Source organism: Ammospiza caudacuta, chromosome 1 (genome assembly GCF_027887145.1).
Source record: "Ammospiza caudacuta isolate bAmmCau1 chromosome 1, bAmmCau1.pri, whole genome shotgun sequence".
NCBI classification, from domain to species: Eukaryota; Metazoa; Chordata; class Aves; order Passeriformes; family Passerellidae; genus Ammospiza; species Ammospiza caudacuta.
In genome coordinates, this window is record NC_080593.1 from 80576738 (window position 1) to 80602349 (window position 25612).

Here is a 25612-nt window from a genome sequence, read left to right on the forward strand (position 1 = left end):
CAAGAAAATCAGCTGTCATTAGCTCAGGCTAAGGTTGGAGTTACTCCATTTTATTTTCACTACTTTTCATTTCAAATCAGCCTCCTGTGCAAAAAGATATCAGAGACCTGCTTTTCTTTTCATCTCTTTTTGTTTCTTTTTTAAAATGAACCAAACTTCATGTAACCAATGTGTCAGGAAGACAAAAGAATGCATTTGTGTCACATGCAGTGGGATGGCAGCCTGTCCCTGAGCATTTTTCATGTACTGTGAATGGTGAGAAAGGCAGCATGGATTGACCCTGCAGTAGCTGCTCCCTGCTGCCTCTCCTGGCACTGGGTTTTCATGTGGGGGTACTTTGGTGCACATTTGTTCTGTTTGCTCTCAAAATTAACTAAAAAGGGCAATCTCGGGGATGGTACTGACACTGACTAAAGGATCTAAATCTGTGTCATTTCATGGGGATGATTTTCAGGGAGAAATAAATTTTGCTGAGCCTGCCATGTTTCAAAATGACCAATTTGCACACATAAATACATTGCATTTTCCCCAAGAACACTGTTTCTGCAGTCTTCTTAGCAACAAACGGGCAGTTGTGGAAGAAAACTGCAGCTGGTGGGAATAACAAATAATGGAGCATTGCATGCTTTCCATGGGGTACCTGGGTGCTTTGGAATTCTCTTCTCCCTGCATTCACAAATTCACTATTGAGTATGGGAGTGCTGACAGAATTTCTCTCTCCCCTTCATTTTAGTGTAGAACCTTTATGTCTGAGTTGCAAGTGGTTTATGCATGAAGAGAAACTAATTTATGTCAAAGGAAATGTTACAGCACACAAGCCAGAAATGTTTGTAATCATCTCCACCCCACCTGAGAATGCAGGATACAGAACTCTGTGTTATTTCACAGTTGAAAAGGAATCAGTTCAATCCATCCATGGCTGAATTACGTTTCTTCTGTTCTTTGTTTCCTATACTTTTTCCCTAAACAGCCACAACTGGCCACCATCAAAGACAGAATTGTATGAACCAATGTGGCATCTCCTCTGTCTTTTATTTTCCTTAAGCTTGACCTTTTTTCATGTGGCTTAGAGACCAACAGCTCTTGCTCTAACTTGTATTTCCTAGAGCAAGAAACAGACATGTGCCTCCAGTGAATTGGCCATTGTCTGGAGACTTTCCATGAGACCCTAGCTCTCATTACCTACCATCACATGTCTTGAGGTTTTCTTTTGTGTCCTGTTCCAGACCAAAGTTATGTTCTCTAGAGTTGGAGCCTCCCTCAAAGTCTGTCAGTGTTGTTACAGATCCACAAAGGGGAAAGATTTCCTTGTTCTAAATTGTTCTGAGAATACTATTTCAATCTCAAGAGTTTTCTCTGAACTGACTGTATTATTAATCCCCCATGATATTTTTCAGGTTACTCTGATTCTGATAGATTACAAGATTTTCACATTACCATCACTATCCTCTTCAGAGTAATTTTTAATCACCTCAATTAGCTTTTGTTTTGTGTCTTCCTGGGATTTTGTATCCAAAAGTTCTCATTTTACTTTCAAGGGCAGTTCTTTCATGAGATCATCATGAGAGATCTGCCCGCAATGAAATTCCAGAAACGCTTTTGAGGTCCATAGCTTTTCCTGTCCCATTTCTATTTTTGCCCGCTAGTGACAGATTCTTAGGATTGCTTGTCAACAGACAGAGCAGAAAAATAGACACGAGCTCTAAAGATTCAGCTGTATTCAAAGGCACAAGCCTGTAAATGCTTCAGCACACAAACTCAGCAGATGTTGGGATGGCTCATGTTAATCTGTGCCACAGGCTCTAAGGAAGTAGATTTCAAATTTGCTTCTCTTGTGGCCAGGTGAGCTCCCATGGCCATTGGTGATAGCTGTGATTTTATCCAGGGGCTCTACTTCAACAAATGGCAGTCAGACTAGTGGCATCACCATTGGTACCATCGTGTTCTTTCAGGTCAGAGGGAAGGGCTCCCAGGCTGATAAGACAAAACCAATCCAGTACTTAGACATGTCATGTAAAGGCATTTTCCAGTGGATGATCTGTAGAAGGATTCCAGCAGATGTAAAGATAAAGGAAGTCCATTAACCACTCAAAAAATAACAGTGAAACTTTAAGTACAAGCAGCAGCCCTGCAGGGAAGCACCTTCCCAATGTAAAACCTTGGGAAGCTTCCAATCATCAAAGACATGCTATTCCAATAGAACTGGGAGGAAAATGTCCTACCTCCTTCCACAGACCAGTCATGCCTGCACAAGAAGTACTGCAATCCTACTAATGCAACAGAAACACCTTGTCACTGTTGTTGGTAGTGACAGTATTAGGTCAGAGTAGAAAAAAAAAGGCACAGTTTTGTTAAGAAACATAACTTCATGGTTTGTTTAAATTCTCATGGGATCTGAAGGGCTACACCTGAGCCTTTCCAGGCTCACTTTGCAACATGCACATGTGCTCTGTCAAGGATGATCATAAGTACTGTCTCATGGCTTTGAAGCTGCTATTAATGCTAGGGTATTAAGGCTGCTTCTTCAAAAAATGAGAATTAGTTGTGTTGCTCAGTAAAAAATGTGTAGACAAGCTGTTTTATTTAAAGGCTTTAAGTAGAAGGCATTGAACTCCTGAAAGGTAAGACAGCTGCTGTGATTAATCACATTGATGTGGTTTTTGTTGTAAGTGGGGATTCCTTCCAAAGCCATGTTTTGTGATTGTGCAACTGAATGTGGAATTTGCGTAGCAGAGGGAAGGGACTCAGCTGTAGAATTTTTTCCGTACAAATAAAGGACCATTCTGATTTTAAAAAGTAAGTCATGATTGGTAATTTGCATGCAGTTTAAAGGGTGTCCATAATGCTGTTTGCCATTATCTGTTAATTCACTGACAGTAGGCACTTTGGGAAAAATGCTTCTTTCTATATAGAAGCAGAGATGCTGCTCCAAATGCCAATGCTGCTGCCATTGCAGGTTAGGCTGTTGAAGAACTAAACATTTTGGATCAATGCTGTTTAGATGGCCCTGCAGATCAGCCCTGAGGTTGCTGCACAGTTGTAAACTAAGGGAAGACACAGACTTAACAGAAAAGTGGTACATCTGTAGCCCATATCCCTTTGGTTATGGAATGTGTCAGCCTCAGTACACTACAGAAACCCCAAAATAATTTGTCTGGGTGCTAATTTACTGCATTTCTCCACTGCAGCAAAGGTTTGCTCTGTCAGTGGAGAGCACTCCCTCACATATGAGCTGTGCATAGAGGGGCAGGCTCTGTGAGGAGCAAGCTACTCAAAGGAACCTTGCCATACACAGCGGAGTAATAGCAAACAGGCTGTGTTTTAGCAAAATTCTATTTCATAGAATTCTAAGAAATTCTATTTCTTAGAATACTGGTAGTGTCTCTGAGCTTGGATACCAGAGTGCAAAATTCAGGGAATTTTCCAAGGCAGCCTGTGATGGGGAACAGATACTGCCAGATTACCTTTCTCTCTCTTTTTCTCTTTTTCTGTCTTTTTTTTTTTTCAATTTTCTCCCTATTTCCCAGCTGAGCACTTTTTTAAGCCTTCTGTGATGACACAGAAGTTGCAGTCAGTTAAGATCCTTTTCCCTGGCTAATGTTAGCTGCTGGCAGCCACGTGATTAGTGTTTGGTCATCTGCCTCTGAACTGCAAGGCTTTGCAGGCTGATTTGACATCAGCTGTTGGTGCTGGTGTACAAAAGTGGCATTCCTGCAGCCACTGCAGCCTCAGCTGTGTGGCCACAGCTGTGCCCTCTCACATGTCTGCGTGTGTGCCCTGAGCTGAGGGGCAGCCATTGATTGTGCAGGCAGCACTGGGAAATGGGACAGTCAGCTCTCCCAGGGGAACGGCAGCGGTAGCATTCACATCTCAGAATCATGCTGGAAGGCAGGTCATGTCTTAGTTAACATAAGGTCTGAGCATCCTCATTTAGTAGCTGCCACTGGGGTAAAAGCATGGCCAGCACCAGCTCAGTGTGGCTGGCAGCAGGTCACTGCATGGGGAGCATACGGGGTGCTGGTGAGAGAAAAAAAACCAGCTTCTCAGAGAGCACTGTGGAAGCTCCCCAGCTCACCAGCACTGAAAGTGACCCTGAATAGTCTGCACTTACATATTTATTTACAGCAGGGAAGGAGCAATCGGTTCTTACAGCAGTAGTTCGAGAACTGGAATTTGGTTCAGCTTTGTCTCCCAGCAGCTTCAGCCACAGTGGTTTTTGGGATACAGTTCCAAACACCAGCTCCTGTTGCTGCATGGTTCACGTTAGCTGAAGTGTTAGCAAGACACATGGCCAATTATCTTAATATTCCCTAGTGTTCTGTGGATTGCAACAGGTTTTCCCTTCCCAATAGGACAGGCTCAAGGTGCCAGGGTGACACGCTGTGTGCACCACACCATGTTCATCTGTCACCAAGCTCATGAACAGCAGGAGAGCTGCACAGTACCTCTGAGTTTTAACATGTCTTCTATTAGAAACAGCTCAAAGCTCTTTCCAGCTATTTAAAAGGAATTTCAATCCTGCTTTGCTTTTTTTGTTAAATAAACATATGGTTATGGACAATTGGGGAAGGTAGCAGTTTTCATGAATAAACAGACTGATTAAGGGAAGAAACTAATTGTATAGAATACTGGTTTATATTTAATTAGTAAACACTGCTTAAGAAACAAAGTCCATGTATTTTTGATGTTCAGTTTTGCCCTGTGGTTTTTCATTCCTTTCTATTCCAAAAGAACAAAGATAAAAGAGAGTGCAGAAAAAGTGTTCACATTTACACTCATATGTGTGTGATTTATGCAAGATTTATACATTTCATATTTACTTGTTACAAACATACTAATGAAAACTTTAAATCTCTTTAAAAAAATACATAAAAAGAACCATCACCATGAAGTTCCAATGAAATTGAAGGTTCAGGCACTTAAGATGAACAGATTAATGTGCATTTTGTTGCAGTAACCAAATTCAAATTGCAGGTGACCTGCATTAGATTTAAATCTCAGTGAAAGTTTAAATGCAATATACTTAGGAGCAGACAGCTAGTCAGTTTACTGGCTGATATGCTTAACCCTGAGAGTTGAGTGTGTGTGTGTGAATACATGTCAAAATGTCAGCTACTTTACAGTCAGGGTTGGTTTATTGACTCCTCAATTATGTTGCTCATAACTGATGAGTCTAATGATAACTTTAAAATGTAAAATTATTTTCTATTTTACTTGTTAGGTAATCTCTTAAGTTCTATAAATAAAAAGCTAGATTTTTTTTTTTTTTTTGTAAATAGAGTGCAGTATATAGATTCATAACTTCTTCTTTTGATGGAGCATTAAAAAGTACTAATTTCTAAGGGCTCCTGCTGATGAGCAACTCTAGTTTGAGGAGTTACTACTGGCAAGTGTTGTTTCTTTCATCTGCTGGTAGTTATCAGTCCCTTAGGAGGAGCAGCACGCAGACATTCTGTCAGCTCTCCGGTGATTATAACTTGTAGCACAGCAGCATAAACTACCATCACTTGGCACTTATATGCATCTCATAGGTTAATGTATAATGTATGTACCTGATAAGCATGTCATCATACTCAGTACCATTCTAAGTGAGGGTTTTATATCATATAATATTATAACCATCAGAAGGTTTAAGCTGCAGCATTTAACCTGTTTGCTTGTGTATCTTTTATTTCCCCCCAACCATGGGCAAAAAAGAGGGACAGATGCCAGGAACTATGGACTTGAAAGATTCAATAGAGGGACCCCATCTCCACCTGAAAACAGCAGGGTGAGATCCAGAGTCACAGGGTTTCTCCTGCTGGGATCACTGTGATGGGATCAGTTTCAGCCTGAAGATGGGAGGAGGAAAGTCTTTGTTCCATTTGACAGGAGTTTACTGCAAGCCATCCCATCATTTTCCTAATTCTCAGTCGTCATCTGCTTGGTTATGTTCTGATATTAATCATCAAGCACCTAGGAGATAAGAAAACCCTGATCAAGAACCAGGAAGCCAGTACAACAGGGAAAATTCCCTATATGAAAAAATGAGAAGCACAGAAGACAAGACTCAGTAGTTGCTGCTTCTGCTTAATTCTGTTAGAGCAAGAATCAAACACTGTGGAAGAGTAGCAGCTGTGTTTCATCCAGGCTGGAAAACCTTGTCTGATTAAAAGACAACTTGAGATGCCTGAGCTTTTGCTCTCTGCTTTGGATTTGGTTCTGCCAGAGCTGCCAAGTAGGTACTGGCTGCTGACTCTTCTGTCCAGTTTATCAGCAGGGCTCCACCAGCCAGTGAAATGTAGCCCTGGCAGATAATACTGGAGTCAGAATGAATATAGGGAGAATATTCATACCAACTCAGCGTATTATTGCAACAGCATTGCCTTATTGATTTATTCCCTGATGCTCTGCAAACACTCTATACTCAATAGTTGTTCAGTTTCCAGTTGAAGTCAGCAAATCATATTTCCCAGCCTTAAGTCTGGCAGCTGATTTTTCCCATGAGAGACACCAAAGACTGTACAGTTTTCATAGGCCCATTTGCTCTCAAATATTCAGTCTGTAGTGTAATAAATATACCATTTCATATCCCTTTCTGCACTTACAAATAAGTTCATTTTCCACTTGATAAACTATCCTGTGTGAAGCTTTTACGTGCATTACAGTGATGTATCTGATGTTTTCAACTATGCTGTCTGCTAAATAATGAGACATAAAACAGCTCTTGACAGAAGTTAAAGGAGAAAAGTTAAAGAATTCATTGCATCTCTGCAGCAAGCCTGACTGCTGGCCTAGTAGGTACCCTTAGTTTGCACTCAGGATAACATGATGTAGGCTTGCATGTTGAAAAATACCAAGGAACATGTTCCCATTTCACTGAAATCTTTGGAAGGTAGAAGAGGAGGATCCATAGCATGAAATAACTTAATGGCAGATCCCTGCAGTGCACAGCTCCCACTGGGTCCCAGGAGTCCCATGGCATTTATCCACCATGGATGCACTTCCTGAGCTGCAGTTGCTAGAGGACTATCACACACTTCACTTTCTTTCCAACTTTGGAGATGAAATACCTGGAAGGCCAAGAGACAGAAAATTGCATTCAGGGCCTGACCTGAGATTAATTTTTAGATGCCTTAGGCAGCTTCACTGTAGCCAGGGGGTGTGCAAAGGAGTGTTTTAGAATAGAGTTTGCCACAAGCAGTACCTGTGAACATGTTTTCACAAAAATGTGCATTGTGTTTTTCTCCTTTGCAAAAGAAAATAAGGTCAATTACCATTACTACTGTGAAATCAGTATTAGACTGTCAGGTAGCAGGAAAATGTAGAAATACTTGAATTTATCCCCTCACCTTCATGCATTTGAGCAAACAGGGGAGAAGGGTCGTGTGTTCTCATTTGATTAAGTTTGGTAAGGATCAGCCTAGAGAGGAGCAAAGTGATTCGCAATTCTGACCCATGGAAGAAACTGTTGGGGCTTTTATTCTTTTATTCATGTTACACTCTCACAAAGCCCTTTAGCCAAGTACCTGCTGCCTCATCCCCATGCTTTCAAGTGATTCAGATGCTGGAAAAGGGAGCAAGAAAAAATTAATAAATAACTGTTTCTGTTTCCTTGTGACTGATGCCATGTATTTCCTCAGTGTATTGAGAGGATTGCTGCCAGAAAAAACCACCTACTAACTGCAACTTGGATAGCTCTGGTAGCTGTAAACATTCCAGGCTGCTAATACTGGTTCTTAGTTCACAGGCTGAAGTCTTGAACTAAGTGGGGATTTCTGAGATCCTTAGTTCAGCCCTTCTTCTCTGTGCTTTACATCTCACCTGCATGCAATGTTAAAAGCTCCTCAGTTCCCCATCTCAACTCTTACGGAAATGACAGATAGCAGGCATTCTGAAGATGACCCACAAGCACCAAAGTCTGAATTCAGAAAAAGGGCAGTACTGGAGGGGTGTGTGGTGAAATATGAGCATTTTTAATACTAAAGAGAGAGCTAAATAGGAAGTCTTTTGTGGGATCTCAGCACCTCAGGATGGAGGTGCAGAGTGGCCGAGAACACCCTTGGGGGGCTCGGGAGTCCTGGAATGTTGCCAGAAGTGTCTGGTGGCAGGGCTTTGATCCTGCACGGGAGACGACACCTGTATGAGGACTGGGAGGATTTCACTGGGGTAAATGGTGAAGGGATAAGTTAATTAGAGTGTAAGACACAGGGTTTAGGATTTCTGTACAGGGGGGTCTAAAGAAGTAAGATGGAGGAATTGGGGCGTGTCCTGTCCTTCTTCTTCTTCTTCTTGGCCTCCATCTTCTGTGGTGATGGTGGCACTTTGGGATTGGTTATTACTAGAAGTGCACCGGTTAATAAGGGTAGAAGGTATTGGGGAAAAATTATAAATATTGTACACGTAACTTCAGGTATAAAGATAAGTGACCGCCCCGGGGGCTCGCAGTGTGCCCATGGCTGACTGCTGTGCAGACCTCTGTCGGGCTGAAAGAAAATCTTTTAGATAAACAATTAATAAACATCGAGACCGAGACAAGATCAGAAGTCTCTCCTCGTCCTTTGAAGTGTCGGCTCTTCAAGGCCATCCCTGGGCCTTTCCAGGCCACCTAAACAGCCGAGAAATCGACAGTCTTTGTGCATTGATGGTGCAGAAGAGCAGCTGCACAAGTAGGTACAAAAAGAAGTGAATTTCACAAATTTTTGACTCATGACCTAGGGAATAGCATCATGGTCTGAAGATGACAAGCCATACATTTAAGTTCCTTGGCATTTCAGATACTGAACACCTTCTCTGCAAATAGGGAATGCAATGTGATATCCAGTTAGAAACCTCATTGATCTGTTCTGTCTTGGGGATTTGGCTGCTATAAGCATTTCTGCCTTACCAGAAGAAACAGCTGTGCCACACCATGAAAAAAAGGATCACGATGATTTCTTCCATGTGAACAAGGAAATCTGTGGATTTTTCAGTGTTCATGTGCTCAAACTAAAACATTGCACAAACTAAGTTACTTTGTAGAAATCACAGATTTGAATTCTGGAGCAGAAAGTTTCTGATGGAAATAATGCTTTTTAGTTTTTGAAATGCTTGTGTGACAAAGCACAAATGTTTTGGCACTGTGTTTTGTGGTGTTGTAGTTCCAGAAGGTCAGTTACCAACCACTGCACTAGATTTTATAAATGGAAGGTTATGTTAGAGCCAAATTTCTTAAAGTGGCTTGTGTTACTGCATTAACTAGGGTGAGCCTTTGCTGTCTTTTAAGGTTGACCAAGGTTATATGATTTTTATTGGCAGGGAGGGAGAGTGGGTTTTTTTAGGAAGTCTGACTGCAGAATTTTAGAGTTTTAGTTATAATTTTTTTTATGCATCCCACAGTGTCAAATTGCAGATTAATACTGCCAATCCTCATTCCCCTTCCACATAGTTTACAGCAGTCAAATTTGATAGTATATTGTCCAGTTCATCCAGGTTGAAGCAGTGGTGGATCCTCCCCTGTCTAAGGTCATGCTTACAGCTCTCCTGAACTGGGATTTTTCCTGAATATCTCCTTTTCTGCTTGTGAATAATCAATTACCCCTGAAGATCTCAGAGTAGCTACTACAGTGTATCTCCATTCCTGGTATTTGTTGCTTACTTTCAGGAATACCTTTTTATAACAAAGAAGAGCTTAGTCATGGCTAGCAACTCTAAGGAACAGTACAAACTGTATTTTTCTCAGAACCAAAGTCCTGTATATCTTAATTTAGTCTTCTTTGTAGTTCTTCCTCCTGAGTTTAAAAATAAATGGAAGAAAATGAGACTAACTGAGCTGATCAGAGTGCTAACAATGCCAAGGTTGTGGGATCAATCCCTGTATGAATCATTCACTTCAGTGCTGGACTCAATGATCCTTGTGGGCCCCTGCCAACTAAGAATATTGTGTGATTCTATGAAATGTACTTAGGAACTGTATTTTGCTGCCACCATATCTACTTGTGACATTCTGTGTCAGAAGTTGAAGCCATTGCAGAGGCCACTGGATTTATGTTCATTTTTTCATATTGGCTGTCTTTGTTTTGCATCTCTGCATTGCTTTATTATCAAAGGTTACAACCCAGCTTTACTAAAGTCATGGCAAATTTGGACTGAGAGACGGTAAAGTCCACAGGAATAAATGTCACAACAAGAATCTGGTCATTCTCTGGGCATACAACCACAGCTTCTGACCACACCAATATTTGAAATTCCCTGGGTGACAGAGTTTGGTGTCCTTATCTCTTGTGAGTATACAAAGAAAGAGCATGAAAAACACAGACAACTCTCCAAACTTCTCCAAATCTCTCAAATCTTACTTCACCAATGGTCTCATTACAGCCTTATTGTATTAAAAAGATCTCACAAGTCTTATCAAGAACATCCATACTTTAAAAAAGCAGCATTAACTTTGAAGACTTAATCTGTTTTGTTTTGACTTTATTGTTGTAGACCATACTGTTGTAGACTAAGGTCAAGGACACCTTTTAGAGTGATAAAAACTCATCTACTCATCCAGTGGAGCAATTTGTTTTGACTTCTTTGATTTTGCCCATCCCTTAACTCCAAGACTTTTTTTAATCATCGGGCTGCTGGCACAAAAAAAAACCCCAAAAAACAACCCCCCCCCCAAAAAAAAAAACCCAAACAAAAAAAAACCAGTTGAAAATGGCATATTGGCAAAGAATACCATTTGGAAAAGGGCATATTGGCAGATAGTTGCTCAAGATGCTTTTCACCTTTTCAAGGTCAGGTTTAGTTCCCATTTCAGTAAAAATTGTTTCAGACGTGAATGTAAGCATTCCTGCCTGCACAGGAAGATGCTGGATCACCAGAGGCAGACTTTATGAAATCCTCCCAAGGGCCTTGTCCTGTCCATGGTACTGCATTGAGCCTTTGTCCTGGAACAAAGGTTTCTTGTTTGCTCCAGTGAGGTGGAGATTAATGTCTCCTTCATGATTGTTCAGGTTTCACACAAAGGGTCTGTTTTGCATGAGTGGCTGGAGCAGGCAGAAAAGGAAGCATCAAAAATTGTCCCTGCAGCAATGTTTCTGCTCAGACTCCATGTTCACAGTAGGAAGAGCAGCAAGGGGTGCAAAAAACTAGGGACAGAAGAAAGTTACTAAGATGGGAGATGGACAGTTATCAAAAGGAGACCAGAAATCTGACATCTTTGGTTTATTAAGGCTTTTTATAAGTGAAGTAAAATATTCTTCTTTCTGCAAAAAAAATTAGGCAGCATAATTAATTGGGAAGATATAATGACTACCTTAAATAATTTAGTGACCCAACACAGCCTGGAAAATACCACCTAAGTACTTTCAGCAGCAGCTGGGGAGAAAGCAGATGTGGCATTGTGTTAATGCTATCAGAGCATCAGTGAATTGTGCAGCTGCTGGACATGCCTTTATTCCTAAAGAATGTAGTGCTCTGTCACTCTGGAAAGCCGGGGGAGGTGGGGGGAGATTTAGATATGTATAAACCAATTATTTCAGGAGGAGATAGAAAGTTAGGGGATGTTCCCACAAGCAGGCTCTGGTTCCTCTGCCACTTGACAAATTTTATGAAGGCTGATTGCAGCTTTACACCCCCTGCACAGAACACAGTGCACAGAAATCTATACTGACTTGCATGTGCCTGAGGGATCATCATTGTCAGAGAATGTCCTTGTGATTCAAGTCATTATCATAAATCAGTTTCAGATGTGACTGCGGTCTGACGTTTTTACTGCTCACAGATCCAGGGCTTTTTGTTTCATGGGACCCCACAATTTTTCAGGTTGGAAAGGCCTCAGGAGTTCATCAGGTCCAGCCTTTGTGCAGAGCAGTGAAGTCAGAACAAATTCCCTGGGCTTTGGACAGTCTGTTCCTCAAAACTTCACATTTCCCACACAAGGACCCAATTTCTGACCATTTCTGAGTTACGTGGCCCATGAACACACATCATAATGTGTCTCAACAGAGCATCAGACTACAGCAGCCTTGGCCCTGAGATTTGCTCTGTTGGTTAGAGCATGCTGCTGATAACATTAAGGTTGTGGGATAAATCCCTGTGTGGGCCAGTTGGACTTGATAATCTTTGTGGGTCCCTTACAGCTCAGAATATCCTGTGGTCCATGACTTAACGCCTCAGAGTCTCCAACAATTTGGGATGATGAATTCAGGTTGTTCTCTGTGTACCTGCAGGTGTGTCTCTGCAAAGGCTGCTGTCTGACAGGAAATACAGCAAAGATAGCACGAGTCTGCAGGCTCACTCTGGCAAGGACCAGGTTATGGTCTGCAGCAAGCTTCTGTAGCCAGGCAGTGATGCTGGCCTCAGGTGTTGTGTGAAACCCAGTAATTCCTCCCCAGATTGCAAAGAATCTTATGATTCTTTATAGAACTGTGCTTCAAAAAACGAAAACAGCTACCAACCAAACTGAAAAAAAAAAAAAAAAACTTAAGAACTTAAGTCTTTAGAGACAACAAGGTTTTTACTTTATTATTTTCATGGTAAATTGGATACAATTTCCTGTCAACAGGCAATCATGCCTTTGTGATAAAACCTAGACTTTATGATTTCTTGGCCCACAATAAAACACAAAAGCTCTGTGTTTTATTTTTCTGTGTTTAAATCAATGAGTAGCTGCATAGTCTTCCTTCATAAGAGCCATGTTGAATTCCTTCTGTATTTTTCAGCTACCTGAGAGGTGCATGGTAGCTTCAGGAGGTATTAGGACTTTGTATTCTGTGCCACACCTCTATTCAACACGGAAGCACAGCTCCAGGGGAATCTGAAAAGGGGGGTAACTATTAACTTTACTGTTGCTTCCATACTAGTAAGCAGTTAATAGTTACAAACTGTCTTTACTTATTTTTTACTTCATAAAAATACAGAAGTGCATCTTTTTCTTTTGACAATAAGATGCTAGAGTAAGATTTTGAGTGAAAAGCTCCAGTACTATGTAGTCACTTAGAGAACTAAATTTTTAAGGTTGATGAAGGTATGGATTTGAAATAGCCGTAAAAACGCTATTTAGCACTGACTATTTAAACAACTTTTTTTTCCCAACATCTTACAAAATAGATTATTGAACAGAGAAGAGAAATCCAGCATTTGACATGGACACTAGTTAGAACAAGATATTATCTTGACTTCAAAAATGTATCTGTGAAATCAGCTCATCTTGTGTGATACAAGCTCTGAAAGGAGAGAGAATTATGGAAGTTCTGTTTATGTCAGAAAGAGAGAGGCCATGGAGACATTTGGCAAATCAGGAGATCCAACCACATAAGACTCAGGCTACTTTTTGATTTGTTTATTGCACAGTTCAAAAGGCTAAATCATGTGATTTATGTTCCTCCATAAAAGTAAAAGCTCTAAACTTAGCTGATACTATCCCAAAGATCCTAGGTGCAATTCAAAGCTGAGATGTGCAATAATTTTCAAAGTGGGTTTCCTCTGCCCTCACTGGGCACCATGTAGCATAAATGGTAATAGGAAATGAACAAGGCATGGGTTAAATTAAGCTGCAATCCTCAATACACACATACAACAATATCTTTAGGATAAAACACTTGACTTGGACAGCCATACTTCTGCAAATATATCAGGTTCAACAAATGATATAAAACATATGCTGAGATTTTTTTTGCAGGAGAAAAACAGGGACTGCATTTCATCACAGAATAACCTTTACCAGGTTAACCATCTTCCACAATAAAACCTGTTATTCCAGACTCATTCCAGGTTGGCATATGTGTAACCTATTTTTAAAAACATCCATTTTGGATTCCTTAATTTCTTTCTGAGGAACATAGAACCATACCATGTCTCTGTCATCTGCCAGTGTTTCTTCTTACTGAAGACTGCACAAAGACTAGAAAAGTTGTACTGTTGTTCATAGCTCACTGGGATACTATTTTGTGCTTTATATTTATCAATGAACATCTCAAAAAATAGGCAGTTTTCTCCAAGTGCTGAAAAGCAAATCAGTCTGGCACCCTGCAGTTTGCTATACACATGACAATAGCCTTTGTTAGCATAATGTATTATAATGCATTATGTAGTGGGTCTCTGAGGTTTAGTAATCCCTGTCAGCAACTAGAATAAATGGAAATAGCTTCCAGGAGATGCAAGGTCTATGAAAAGACTGTTATTTTTCAAGAACTAGAAGCATTCAGACTCACACATGCAGCCTTTGAAACAAAATCTCATGAACAATCTTTCATCACAATCATTTGTGAAAGTCAAATGCTATAATTGTACTTAAGAGAATAAAGAGAAATTGAACTGAACACTAGCAGTTCTGTACTTTCCCTATTGGAAAAAAAGATTTGTTGCATTCTCTTAGGCTTGGTGGCAGCAGCAGTTTTTAATTTTGACTTTTGAATATGTTTAGACATGGAATTTGTTAGCTGAAGATAGCCAGGTTCCACATAAAAATAGGCACACCTCTTTGAGGAGGGTGTCTAAGCCACAAGTGAGAGCATTTTCTACTTTAATGCACAACTGTATTGAAAAAAAAAGTCACTAATATTAGATAACAGAGCATAAAACCTGCATGGGCTGAAGGTGCACCAGGATTACTGAGCTCCTGAAGCCATAACTCCCATGCAGCCTGGGAAAGGGATCTCTTCCACTACACTTGCCCTGCTTTTTGTGCCCTTCCCCTCGGCATCTCCCAGTGACCTTTAGCAGGGAGATAGTACTAATCTAGCTGGAGCTTTGATGTGAGCTAGTACAGCTGCACTAGTTTCCTTATGGTGCTGTGAGTTGTTGACACATTTAGTAAAGTTTTTCAAATTTTACTAATGTAGAACAATTGAGGGCAAAATACCAAAACCCAAAACCCTTCAGATCAATTGAAATTACTAAAACATCTTTAGAAATGGTTAGGTAACTGTTCTTGATACTGTAATTGATAATACATACAACAGTCTTTATGCAGAACTGCTTATTCTCTGTAGCATTCCACTCTGCTATTTACACCTTTGTTTCTTCCTGTATTTTTAAAACACTCATCACTGGTCAGTTGACATTCCAGTTAAATAATCAAAGTCTTTAACAAAACTATCCTTTATTAATATCATGCTGCACTCATACCATAAGGCATCAGAAAATCAAATAAGCTCTGTTGCTAGAATTCTACAAGAAAAATCCTTATTCCCAAAACACTGAAATGCTTTGGCCTCAGCAGAGTTGCCAGGTACAACACTCAACAGCAAAATACAATTGCAGCCTGAAGCTGCAGTGCCACTCTGTATGCACATTGCTTGCCTCTGCAGAAGCTTTCACTGTTTAGTCTTCATCTCTTGATTAGATTAAATGAAGGCATAGCTGTAACCCTAACCAAGCCATTTATTCTATATTTAACCTTGCAGACGTGCATAGAAATGCAAGTGGGGGTAAAAACAGGGTTAACTTAGGAGAAACATAGGAAACAGTAATAATAATTAGTAACAGTAGTAATAATTTACCTCTTGGTAAATCTGCTTCCTAAAGTCTTTCCTGATCTGAGTCACAGGAAGTTGGCACTGTGTATTCCAGTAGAGCCAATCTCTAATTGTCTGTGCCAGATTTTCCTGGACTACTGTTACCATCTTCTCCAGTCTTCTGTCAGGCATCACCTTTCACTGAGATAACAGCAATCATCCTAAGGACCAGAATCACAAAAAAGCTGACTTCATCCTATTTTCAGAACATGGCATCTGTAACAAAATTAGCAACTGAAATACCTTCCTGCTTTGCATGTTTAGTGTTATTCTTTGCCTGAAGTAGAGCCTGGGTTTTTTCCACTACATTTTGTCTTTGAAACAGTAAAGTCACAAGCACTCTAGGATTTGAATTGCAGAGGGCTCAAATGATGCAAAGCAATAATTTATTTTCCTGATGCTTTGTTCCCTCTGGGCATTGAGAATATCATCCCATAAGATGATAGAGAGGGCTCTCTTAGCAAAATGAAACTAGTTATCAGTACTGCAACCAAAAGGACAGAAGCATGCTGAGACAAAAATAGAAGGTCCTTCTGCTGCCATGCCTCACCTCCTCAAACTGCTTATTCTTGATCTTAGCAGTCTTTACCCACCAGCTGCTGTGTAAGTGCTCTTTGCAGCCATTTACCAGCACAGCTCTCTGCTGGTCAGGGGGGGGGAAGGCTGTAGTTTGCAACAGCTGAGGGGGAGTGACCACTCACCACCTGGGTGTGAGTCGTTCTCCCCGACTGGCAACCTGACCTTACTCTGGTGGGAGCGGGGTGGAGATTGACTCTGTTTCTGTTAGGGCCAGAAGGAAACCTTGAGAGAGCAGAATTGAGTACAGTACCTTTGGTCACTCATTTGCTTGCCTCTCTAACCATATTCAACACTTTTCAGTGGCTGTTGCAGAGGGAAAGACTGCTCTGTTTGCCTTTTGCTGGCAGTGGGCAGGCACTGCTGTTAGCATACACGTGTGGAATCTGGCAGCAGCAGCAACTATATTGCTCATTAGGGCACTAAATGGCATTGTGCAGTGAAAACAGTGTAAAGGTCCTTGCTTTCATGAAAAGAGCAAATTATAAATGAAGAGTGGGCATCTTTATATCTTACTTTATTTCCTGGGCTTTGAAGAAAGATTTGACAAAATATTACCTGTATGACTGCTTTGTGGGTGATTTGCAATGAGTGCAAGTGACTGCAGTCTGCCTAAGGGTGTCTCCAGCAATGAAAGAATTCACTCTGTTGTTGTACAGTTACTTTTTAATAACTGAATTCTCAACCATACAACCCCCTCTGCTCTAGATGTCCCCTCTGCTTCAGTCATACCCTGTACAAGTAGATTGGCACAAGAAGTGCTCAGTTCTTTTGTCTTCTGCTCTTGCCTTCCTCCACTTACTGTTCTGTGTAGAGGTGATGGAGATACACTGCAAGACAGTATCAAATTAGTCAAGTAAAACATGCAATTGTAACAAAAAAAATAGTAGTTCCTACCCTAAGAAGTGGAGAATAAAACTGAAGATGGACCTTTATGCAGGAATGTGAAATGTTTTGTTCACCACACAGAGGGTCAGAACACAGGACCTCCCACAGGCCATTCAGTGACAGGCCTTGGGAAGCTCCTGCAGTCTGGGTGCTTGGAGGCTAAGCAGAAAGAACAACTTCTGACACCCTATCAAAGAATGAGAATGATATCCCAGCTGTCTAAGAGGTGGTAGGACTTCAGAGACTAGTTTGAAAAGTCATCTGAACATGTAGGGATGTGACAACTGGATAAAAAGAAAAGACCTAGCTGCTATGATCCTAGGTGGTAGGCTAAATTGTACACAGAGTGGTTATAGAGTCTTACAGACTCTATTGTACAGCCAATGTGCATATTTTACAGGATACACAGATTTGTAACCTGACAAGAGGAGTCAGGTTAAATGCCAGAGCATTTAAGGTCCCCAGTTTTGCACCATTCAGTCAGCTTACTTCCATAATATTCACTTTACAATAAATAACGATATAAGAATAACAAGAATAATTGTCATAAGAATATTGTAACAATAAGAAGTAATTTTTTATATCACAAAATCAAATTAAATTACAGAGTAGTTATACCTGAAGATATGCTTTCTTATAGGGAAAGTCCTGTAAGGACTGTTAGGACTGTTCTTCAGTGAGTGTCTTGAGCAGAAGCCAAACCTGCAGCTGCCCACACCCCCTTCAGCTCAGATGGAAACCTCAGGACTGGCCAAAAAATTAAACAGCATGTACTACCACTGTACCAATTGCCATGGGTTTTTCATGGAAATCTCCCTTTCCTGTATGGAGTAAACAGCACACTCTTTAATGAAAATAACAAGACTTAGTGGATTTGTAGCCTGAGAGCACCATGTCTGCAGGACTGTGCTGAACACCTTTGCCTTGCTGCAGACTTACTGCATACCAACAGTACTCTTTCCAGCAGCAAATTTAAACCCCTAGTCTTAGATTCAGGTCAGATGTCTGGATCTTGGAGGACTTCAAATCTTTAGTTACTGAAAAATTTGATAATCTGTTTAGGAGTACAAGTGTTTTAACCAGATCAAATGCTGTAAAAATCTGCGAGTTTACTGTTTGAATAACAATAGACCATTCAAGTACAACCACTTGCAGAAACCATAAAAATTCTTTCTCTATGCATCACACTTGGCATGTGAGGAAAATTAAGAGTAGGAATTGCTTCTGAAGTTAAGGTATCTCTCTTATGTACACACATGTATTCAAATGCAAGCTACATATAAATCTATACTATGTATATTTACCATTAGTAGAGTTATCTACTCATAAGTAAACAAATATTTTAGTCCAGGAGGGCCTACCTTTCCTTGTGCTTCCCTTCTGAAATATAAAGATTTTTTAATTTTGTTCTTTCTAGCTCTGTTTTGTGATGTTTTGGACGCCAAACGTGTCAGAGAAGATTTTAGTTGACATAATTGGAGTAGACTTCGCTTTTGCAGAGCTGTGTGTCGTTCCTTTGCGCATCTTCTCCTTTTTTCCACTTCCAGGTAAAAAAATATAAAGAAAATAAAAGTTCTGTAACCTTGCTGGCTCCTTCAGAGCATAAGCATTATATAATAAAAGTTAATACTTCTATCAAAGAGCAAGACAAGGTGGACAACAATAATGAAATTATTTCAGATTTCTATCTCTGTAATTAAATGCAACATCTTTTAGTCTTTTCTGCTTATGTGACAAGACAGTTTCATAATAAAGGTAAACTACAAATACAATAATAAGTACATGTAGATACCCTTTTTGTACCTGTTACACCATGTGCCACACAGGAGCCAGATGGAAGTTTTTCCTTGGTAGAACTTCTCTTTAAGGAAGGGGATAGTTTGGGGTTTTTTAATGAAGAAAACAGAATGGACCGACCAATAAATTGTTCTCTAAAAGAGAACAGCTTTTAGGAACAAGTGCTGTCCATAACAGATTTTTTTTTCTTCATTTTCCCAAATCAGTATATTAGGGCAATTTGAACATAAGATCTATTTGCTTTCCAGTAGGGTGCAAAGTTACCAGCAGTAAGTTTTGCAGTGGTTATTTCTGAACAGTGCTCTCTGCATGGAAAAGCTGCATATGAAATTACTGACTTTATTTTTTTACTATTCTTGCTTCTTTTTCTCCCCTGTTTATGAACAGTGACTGTCAGAGCACACTTGACTGGTTGGCTGATGACTCTGAAGAAGACATTTGTGTTGGCACCCAGCTCAGTGCTGCGGATTATCGTCCTCATCACCAGTCTCATTGTGCTGCCTTACTTAGGGTAAATCATTATTCCTCACAGAACCCCAGGATTTGCTTTCCTCTTCATTCCTCTTCCCTGACACTTGATAGCTGAATTTGCATAGCTGGGAACATTTTCTCCAAATACTAACCATGATACAAGGCCTAAAGAGTGTCACTATCTGGAAAAGAAACATTTACAAATGTACAAGCATGACTGCTCTAGACAGGCACAATTGTGATGTCCCTTTGGAAAAAATACACAAATGTCAAAGAGGCAAAAACGTATCCTAAGGGGAATTTATTTCCATGTTATTAAACTCACTGTTAAGAAAGCTAATGGAACAATATCTTGTTTATAAGCTTAATAATCTATTCTACAGCACTCTGTACAAGACTTTAAATTCTTAGTCCATAATTTGATTCAGTGTGCTTCTTTTACTAAACAGTGTAGCCATTAAAAACAAACGAGTCCTTTAAAATACCAGTTATTCTCTTAGGCAGTGTATTGTGTCTGACGAAAATATTTCTATCATCAGAGTGGTTATATATGCCAGTGAAAATGTAATTATGAATCATGCACTCTCACACAACGACTGCTTTCTTTCTATGCCTCCAACAGAGTTCATGGAGCCACTCTTGGAGTAGGATCCCTTCTTGCTGGTTTTGTAGGAGAATCCACCATGGTTGCAATAGCAGCCTGTTACGTCTATAGGAAACAGGTAAGAATTCGTCTCTGTGGCATCTGATGAAAGCAGGTGGTGAATAGAGTGGGTTTTAGTTCAGATTAAGTTACACTTTAGCAATGAAACTCCCCAGAATCCTCACTTTGGTTTGCTTCCCTGTCAAGTCTCAGAAGTGTGCAGCTGGGAAAGTCTTTGGGTTGAAATAAAACCAAAAGGTGCCCTCCAGCTGTTAATGGGCATCTAGGCCATGGGACATGCTGGTCTGCAGTCAGAGAGCCTCTTGCTCCTCAAAACATGTGTATCATGGATATCCTGTCCTTACCACCAGCAGTTTTGTGCTGTATATTTGCTGCTGCAGTACAACTCAGCATCTTTATGTAGGCATAGGAACTACTCATCCAAGCTTACAATATGTGTATCTATATGTATACAGAATCATAGAATCACAAAATTGTTTGGATTGGAAGAAGCCTTAAAGTTCCAAGGAGTTCCAAGTTCTTTCCCATGGAATGTGTTACGTAGTGCTACATAGTGTATACATTTACATCTGTGGGTATACACTATGTAGTACATATATCTCTGTATATACACTTTTATTTCTTTATAAAACCAGCTCTGCTGAAAGTCAACAAGAAGCACAGATGCTTATGGTTTTTTGCTGTCCAGAGGAGTGGCTTAAAACAAAACATACTCCTGCAGCAGTTGACAATTAGAGCTTATAAATAATTAAACAGGTGCTTTTTTACATACTTTAAGCACTACAATCCTGCATGTGTGGCGTAGCAGTGAAATATGGATTTTGAAGAAGATTCTACTAAATTAGGTCAAACACAGGGTAAATACTGGCTGGGTGTCTGGGTACATTGCAGTACCTGCATGTTGTTCCCTTTCAGTTATGTGTTCAAGGCACCATGTAGGGCTCTAGGTCCAGCTCCAAGCAGAACCAGCAAGGTGTGTATGTCATTCTGTAGTACAGGAGGACTCTGTGGATGGAAACAGAAAATATAATCTATGCAGTGACTTTTTTTTTTCATTAGACTGCTTAGAAAGTGCCAAGTGGAAATACCTACCACTTCTATTTTAAAACAAAAAACCAAACTACAGAAGATGGAATACCTAAAAGCCTTAAATTGGAACCACCTAAAATCAGTTTTGATATGTGTTTACAGTGCAGGCCATGGCACGAGTTCAAAGTGTACAAGGTTCATAAGACAGCAGAAGAATCATAATGTCTGTCGTAATTTATCATGTTTGCCTTGAGAACCAAAGAGTAAAACTTTAGGACACTGAAATGGCTTGTCTTGACCTTTGTTTTCACAACATCCTTGTTGCTAGTTTGTTACCATAGTAGCTCACAGAGTCTTTCTGGCCAGGGACATTGCGCTTCATTTTTCTCAGTGGTGAGTGCAGGTAGTAGGAGTAATAATTGTGCCAGCCTAATTTATTCTTATTCAGTGTCACAGTGGCAGAGCCAACCAGTAGCTCTATTACACCAGGTTACTCTGACCTGCAGTTGGAGAGCTGCAGATCAAATGTTATGTAGACACCTCTGAAATTTTGGAACTCTAATACACCCATCTCAGCTGAATTAATAATACCTGTGGGAATATTTTGTCAGCGGTACAATTGTTTTCAGTAAAACTAGTCAGCCTGCTGAGAAATGGGTAATAAGGAACAGATGCTTCAACTTGTTTTTTAGGGGCCTGAACTCTTCTTAGCTTTACTAATCCAGGACATCCTGGATGAATCATAGGACTCTTGAATGACCTCCTGCTCCTTCTGGCCAAAAATATTCTAATATTACTTTGCTTTGCTGAGGCAAGAGATCACAGTGGATCAGCAACGCTAAGAAAAGCCAGAATGCTCACATCTTGTAAAATTCCTGAAGTTTGACATTTGAGAAATTAGGTTGCCACCTCGCCTCCCTCCTGAGAGAAGCTTTTCTTCCCTCACATTTTGTTTTCCTTCCTTTTTTTAAATAAGAAGTCTGTGATGCAAAAGATTCCAGATGCTCTCTTCCCTCCAGTCTTGCTGAAGCCTGTTTTGGATGTCGCTTAGCATAAGAAAGGCCTGATTGCATTTATGTTAGAAAGGAGAAAACTGAGCCCCAGAAAGGCTACAGAAATCTTCTAAGTTAAGCCAAGTCGTTAGTGGCAAGCCACAAATATGACACAAATATTCTAGTTTTTAATAACATACTCTAACAAACCATATTCTCACCTCACTTCTCCCACCTCAGTGTCCAAAGCTGATGGGAGTGTGTTCATGCACAACTTACTGATAGGTTTCTGGATGCTTGTTTCAATCTAGAAAAAGAAGAGGAATGAGAATGAGACAGCTGCAGAAGGTGAAGACTCTGCAATGACTGACATGCCTCACACGGAGGAAATGACAGACATCGTAGAAATGAGAGAAGAGAATGAATAAGAAATGGGATGCAATTGTTCTCTGCAGGGACGATTGGAGTGACGCTTCAGCATCTTGTCGTCTCTCATACTTTTTTGTTTGTTCGTTTTTATTTTTGTAATAAAGAGGCCTTGATTTAAAAGGTTTCAGATAAATTCTCTAGCATACTGAGTATGCTCTCACTGATGAGGGACCTAAAAAGAGGTCTTTGCTTCTTTTTCTTTTTTTTTTTTTTCCAACTGAATTTTTTTTCTCACTCCATGCACGCGTAAAAGATACAATTGCATCACTGTAGAGTCTTCCTTACTTATGCATCCACCTTCTCTGGACAATCTGCATTTGTCAACCAAAGCCCTGCTCCTGTGCGCCTGTGTGTGTGCGGACCTGCGCTCGCACGCTCGCACCGCCACGTGCCACTGGCTCAATGCTACTGCCATAACCCCACTCCCTCCCCTCTCCCCTTCTCCTTCCTTTTCTTGATCAGAAATGGAAAAGAAGTTTGGAATACAGAGCTTTATTTTACTTGCTTGAAAATGACTTTGCTACATAAACTAATATACTGTGGTGAACTATATCTTTTTGTTTGGCCTCATCACTAGAGCTTATACTGCACAGGGTACAAGACAGGGAGGAACGTGGGAGTCTCCCCATAAAAAGTGGAGAAAAACAGGTTCCTCTCTCAGGTTGAAAGTGTGTGGATGTGTATATACACACACAGGTACATGAACAGAGACATACATATATATATATTTTTATATATATATATATGCATTTGATAAATAAAATACACACAGGACAAGAACTCTATTTAGCTTTCATTCCATCGGAAAGATAGTAATCTTTTGAAAAATATTAACATTTAATTCAGAATTTTCTTGAATCATTAAGTCCCACCTTACATATAATTTTCTTTTGGAAAAAAACATGCACTTTCCTCTTGTGAAGAGGGTGATGGCAACTGATAGACTTTGACTGTATTTGAATAAAACAAAAATAAATATTGACGAGCTTTACCAAAGTTCTTGTCCACTGACCTAACTTTAATTTTTAAAGGTTGATTTGTTCTCTATAATTATTTCTGGTGCCTCTATATTAAAAAAGAGTAAAATCAGATAACGTATGCAGGATACCATGCTAGATAACATTACTAGACATAGTTCCATGAAATTTTTTATACAGAGATGTACACATACTCACGTGTGTGTGCATGTGTATATATGCTACTATACACATGCACGCACACACACACCAATGTATGTTTTGCTGTAATGTATTTACCTATGCAGTAGATCAAAATCCATGTGGTGAAGCTCAAGTACTGATGGTCCTCCAAGCTGAAAATTAGGGGCTTTGATGATCCATTGGCTCTCGAGGCAGTGTTGAGTGGGAGCCAGGAGCCATCCCCATCAGCCCTGCGGAGCTGTGCTTGTGGCTGGAGTGCGCCTTAAATTCAGCGTGAGGTCGGGTGGGAGACTCAGGTTGGGTGGAAATGAAGGCTGTGTAAGAGGTGAGGGAAGCAGGGAGGTTTTGGGTGTCACCAGTGCTGCTGTGGCAGCAGTTTGTGTTTCTGTGCTCTTCTGTGTTGGGCTGCAGGGCAGCGCTTGTTACTGGTCTGTAGTAGCTTGGGTCCTTTCAGATTTAATCATGTCAGAGTCTGGAAACCATGATCCTCCATCCTATATTCTTAAATCAATTAATTTAAACCTTATTTAGTAAAAGTATATTTTTCTAAGTTGTGGAAATTATTATTTAATTGTGGACAAATTCTGTTTCTAGATTTATTTGCCAGGTAGTCCCAGCAGTCAGAGAACTGATCAAAACTAAACATTACTTTAAATGTTTTATCAGTATATGTGTATGTAGACATACACATGTGTATAAATATATATATATATATTGTATATTATGTACATTTATTTTAAACTACAATATGTTTCCTATTTTTCCAAGTTCAGCTAAAAATGTCTCTACAAAACTACTGAGTTGACTAGTAACCAGTTATGGCCATCATTAAAGGCATTGTATCAATGAACTTTACATTTTATTGGAAAGATTTGTACCAATTTGTTACATATGCAAATACAATAAGAAAAAAAATAGAAATTAGTGTTAACTGACAGATTTGCTAAATCAGTTTATGGTTAATGAGCAGTGGCACTAGGAGGGTAAGACTAAAAACAGTAACCATGTTTACTGTGTCACCACAGGGTAAATAGTTTTTGACAGCAGAGTAAAACAATTTTTTTTAAAAAAACCCTCAGACAAATTAATGTGTGCAGGATGTAAACTGTACACAGTCATGAACACAGGCTCTCAGACAGTCATATGTATATAAGGTGTATATAGACAGTCACAGATCACAGTGACCATTTGAGGTCTCCTCTATTCATGTCGTTTTGGTTTCTCCAGTACATTTGTCTCCAAGTCCACAAGATGCAGTTTTTCAGGAACTGTCGAGATGAAGCAGGAAAATATTTTTGTGTAATGTGTGCATTTCTTTTGGTACATGACTAAAATTCAAACAGCAGTACTTTTGAAGAATTTTGAGCCTTACCAGTGTAGGTTTCAAGGTAATGACTGCACCAAAAAGTAAAAATCTGAAACAAAAGATAACACTGAGGCTTGTACTTTAGATAAATGATAAACAGATTTTTAAAAATTTATTTTTGGTCATACAGAGCTAAACTAATGGCACTGTAACAGATAAATTTTCAATTGTGTGTGTAATACTTACTTAGTCCTTTACTTTGCAAGATACTGAGTGAGCACAGGAGTGGTGAAATTTGGGCAAGAATTGAAGCAGAGACATAAGGACATGTGCATTGCATCTCTTTCTGCTTCCTGCAGGTCATGTATTTCTTTACATTTCTCTGCTGGATTAACAGAATGTGATGACGTTTCTGCAGGGAGCGGGTCCCAGCCAGCCCCTCGTGCTGGTCCCGCTGGTGGGCAGGCAGGGTCCTCAGTGAGGAGGGGTTTCTCCCTCTGACCCTTGCAGACACTGGGCCTGCTTCTGGGACTGTTGGCAAGAGCTTCAGCAACCTGCTGAGACCTCCTGCTGCCTGTTAGTGGCAAATTGAGCTGGGCTGGTGAAGCAGCCAGTGTGTGATGTGCTGCAGGTTGGGAGTGGGCAGACATCCTCTGTGGCCAAAGCCCCAGTGAGAGCATCACTGACAGTGTCTCTGTCAGGTAGATGCTGGCACATGCCCTGTCCTGCACTTCCTCCTTTCCAAAAGTACTTCCTTGAGTTCTAGTGCAATGGCTTAGCTGTGTTTCCCTTGTGATGTTGCCTATGAAATGGTTATCTATCTCTGTGGTAAT

The 25612-nt window shown here is 40.2% G+C and overlaps 1 protein-coding gene across 1 annotated transcript in view; it reads left to right on the forward strand.

Annotated features, from left to right (window-relative positions):
* ANKH (ANKH inorganic pyrophosphate transport regulator) overlaps positions 1-23309 on the forward strand; it is a 98939-nt gene extending 75630 nt beyond the window's left edge. Inside the window, exons 9-12 of the mRNA XM_058800817.1 lie at positions 18349-18478; positions 19116-19239; positions 19822-19921; positions 22196-23309. Coding sequence (XP_058656800.1) covers positions 18349-18478; positions 19116-19239; positions 19822-19921; positions 22196-22312 — 471 coding nt within the window. The 3' untranslated portion in view covers positions 22313-23309. The remainder of the gene's footprint in view (positions 1-18348; positions 18479-19115; positions 19240-19821; positions 19922-22195) is intronic.
* The last annotated feature ends 2303 nt before the right edge of the window (positions 23310-25612 follow it).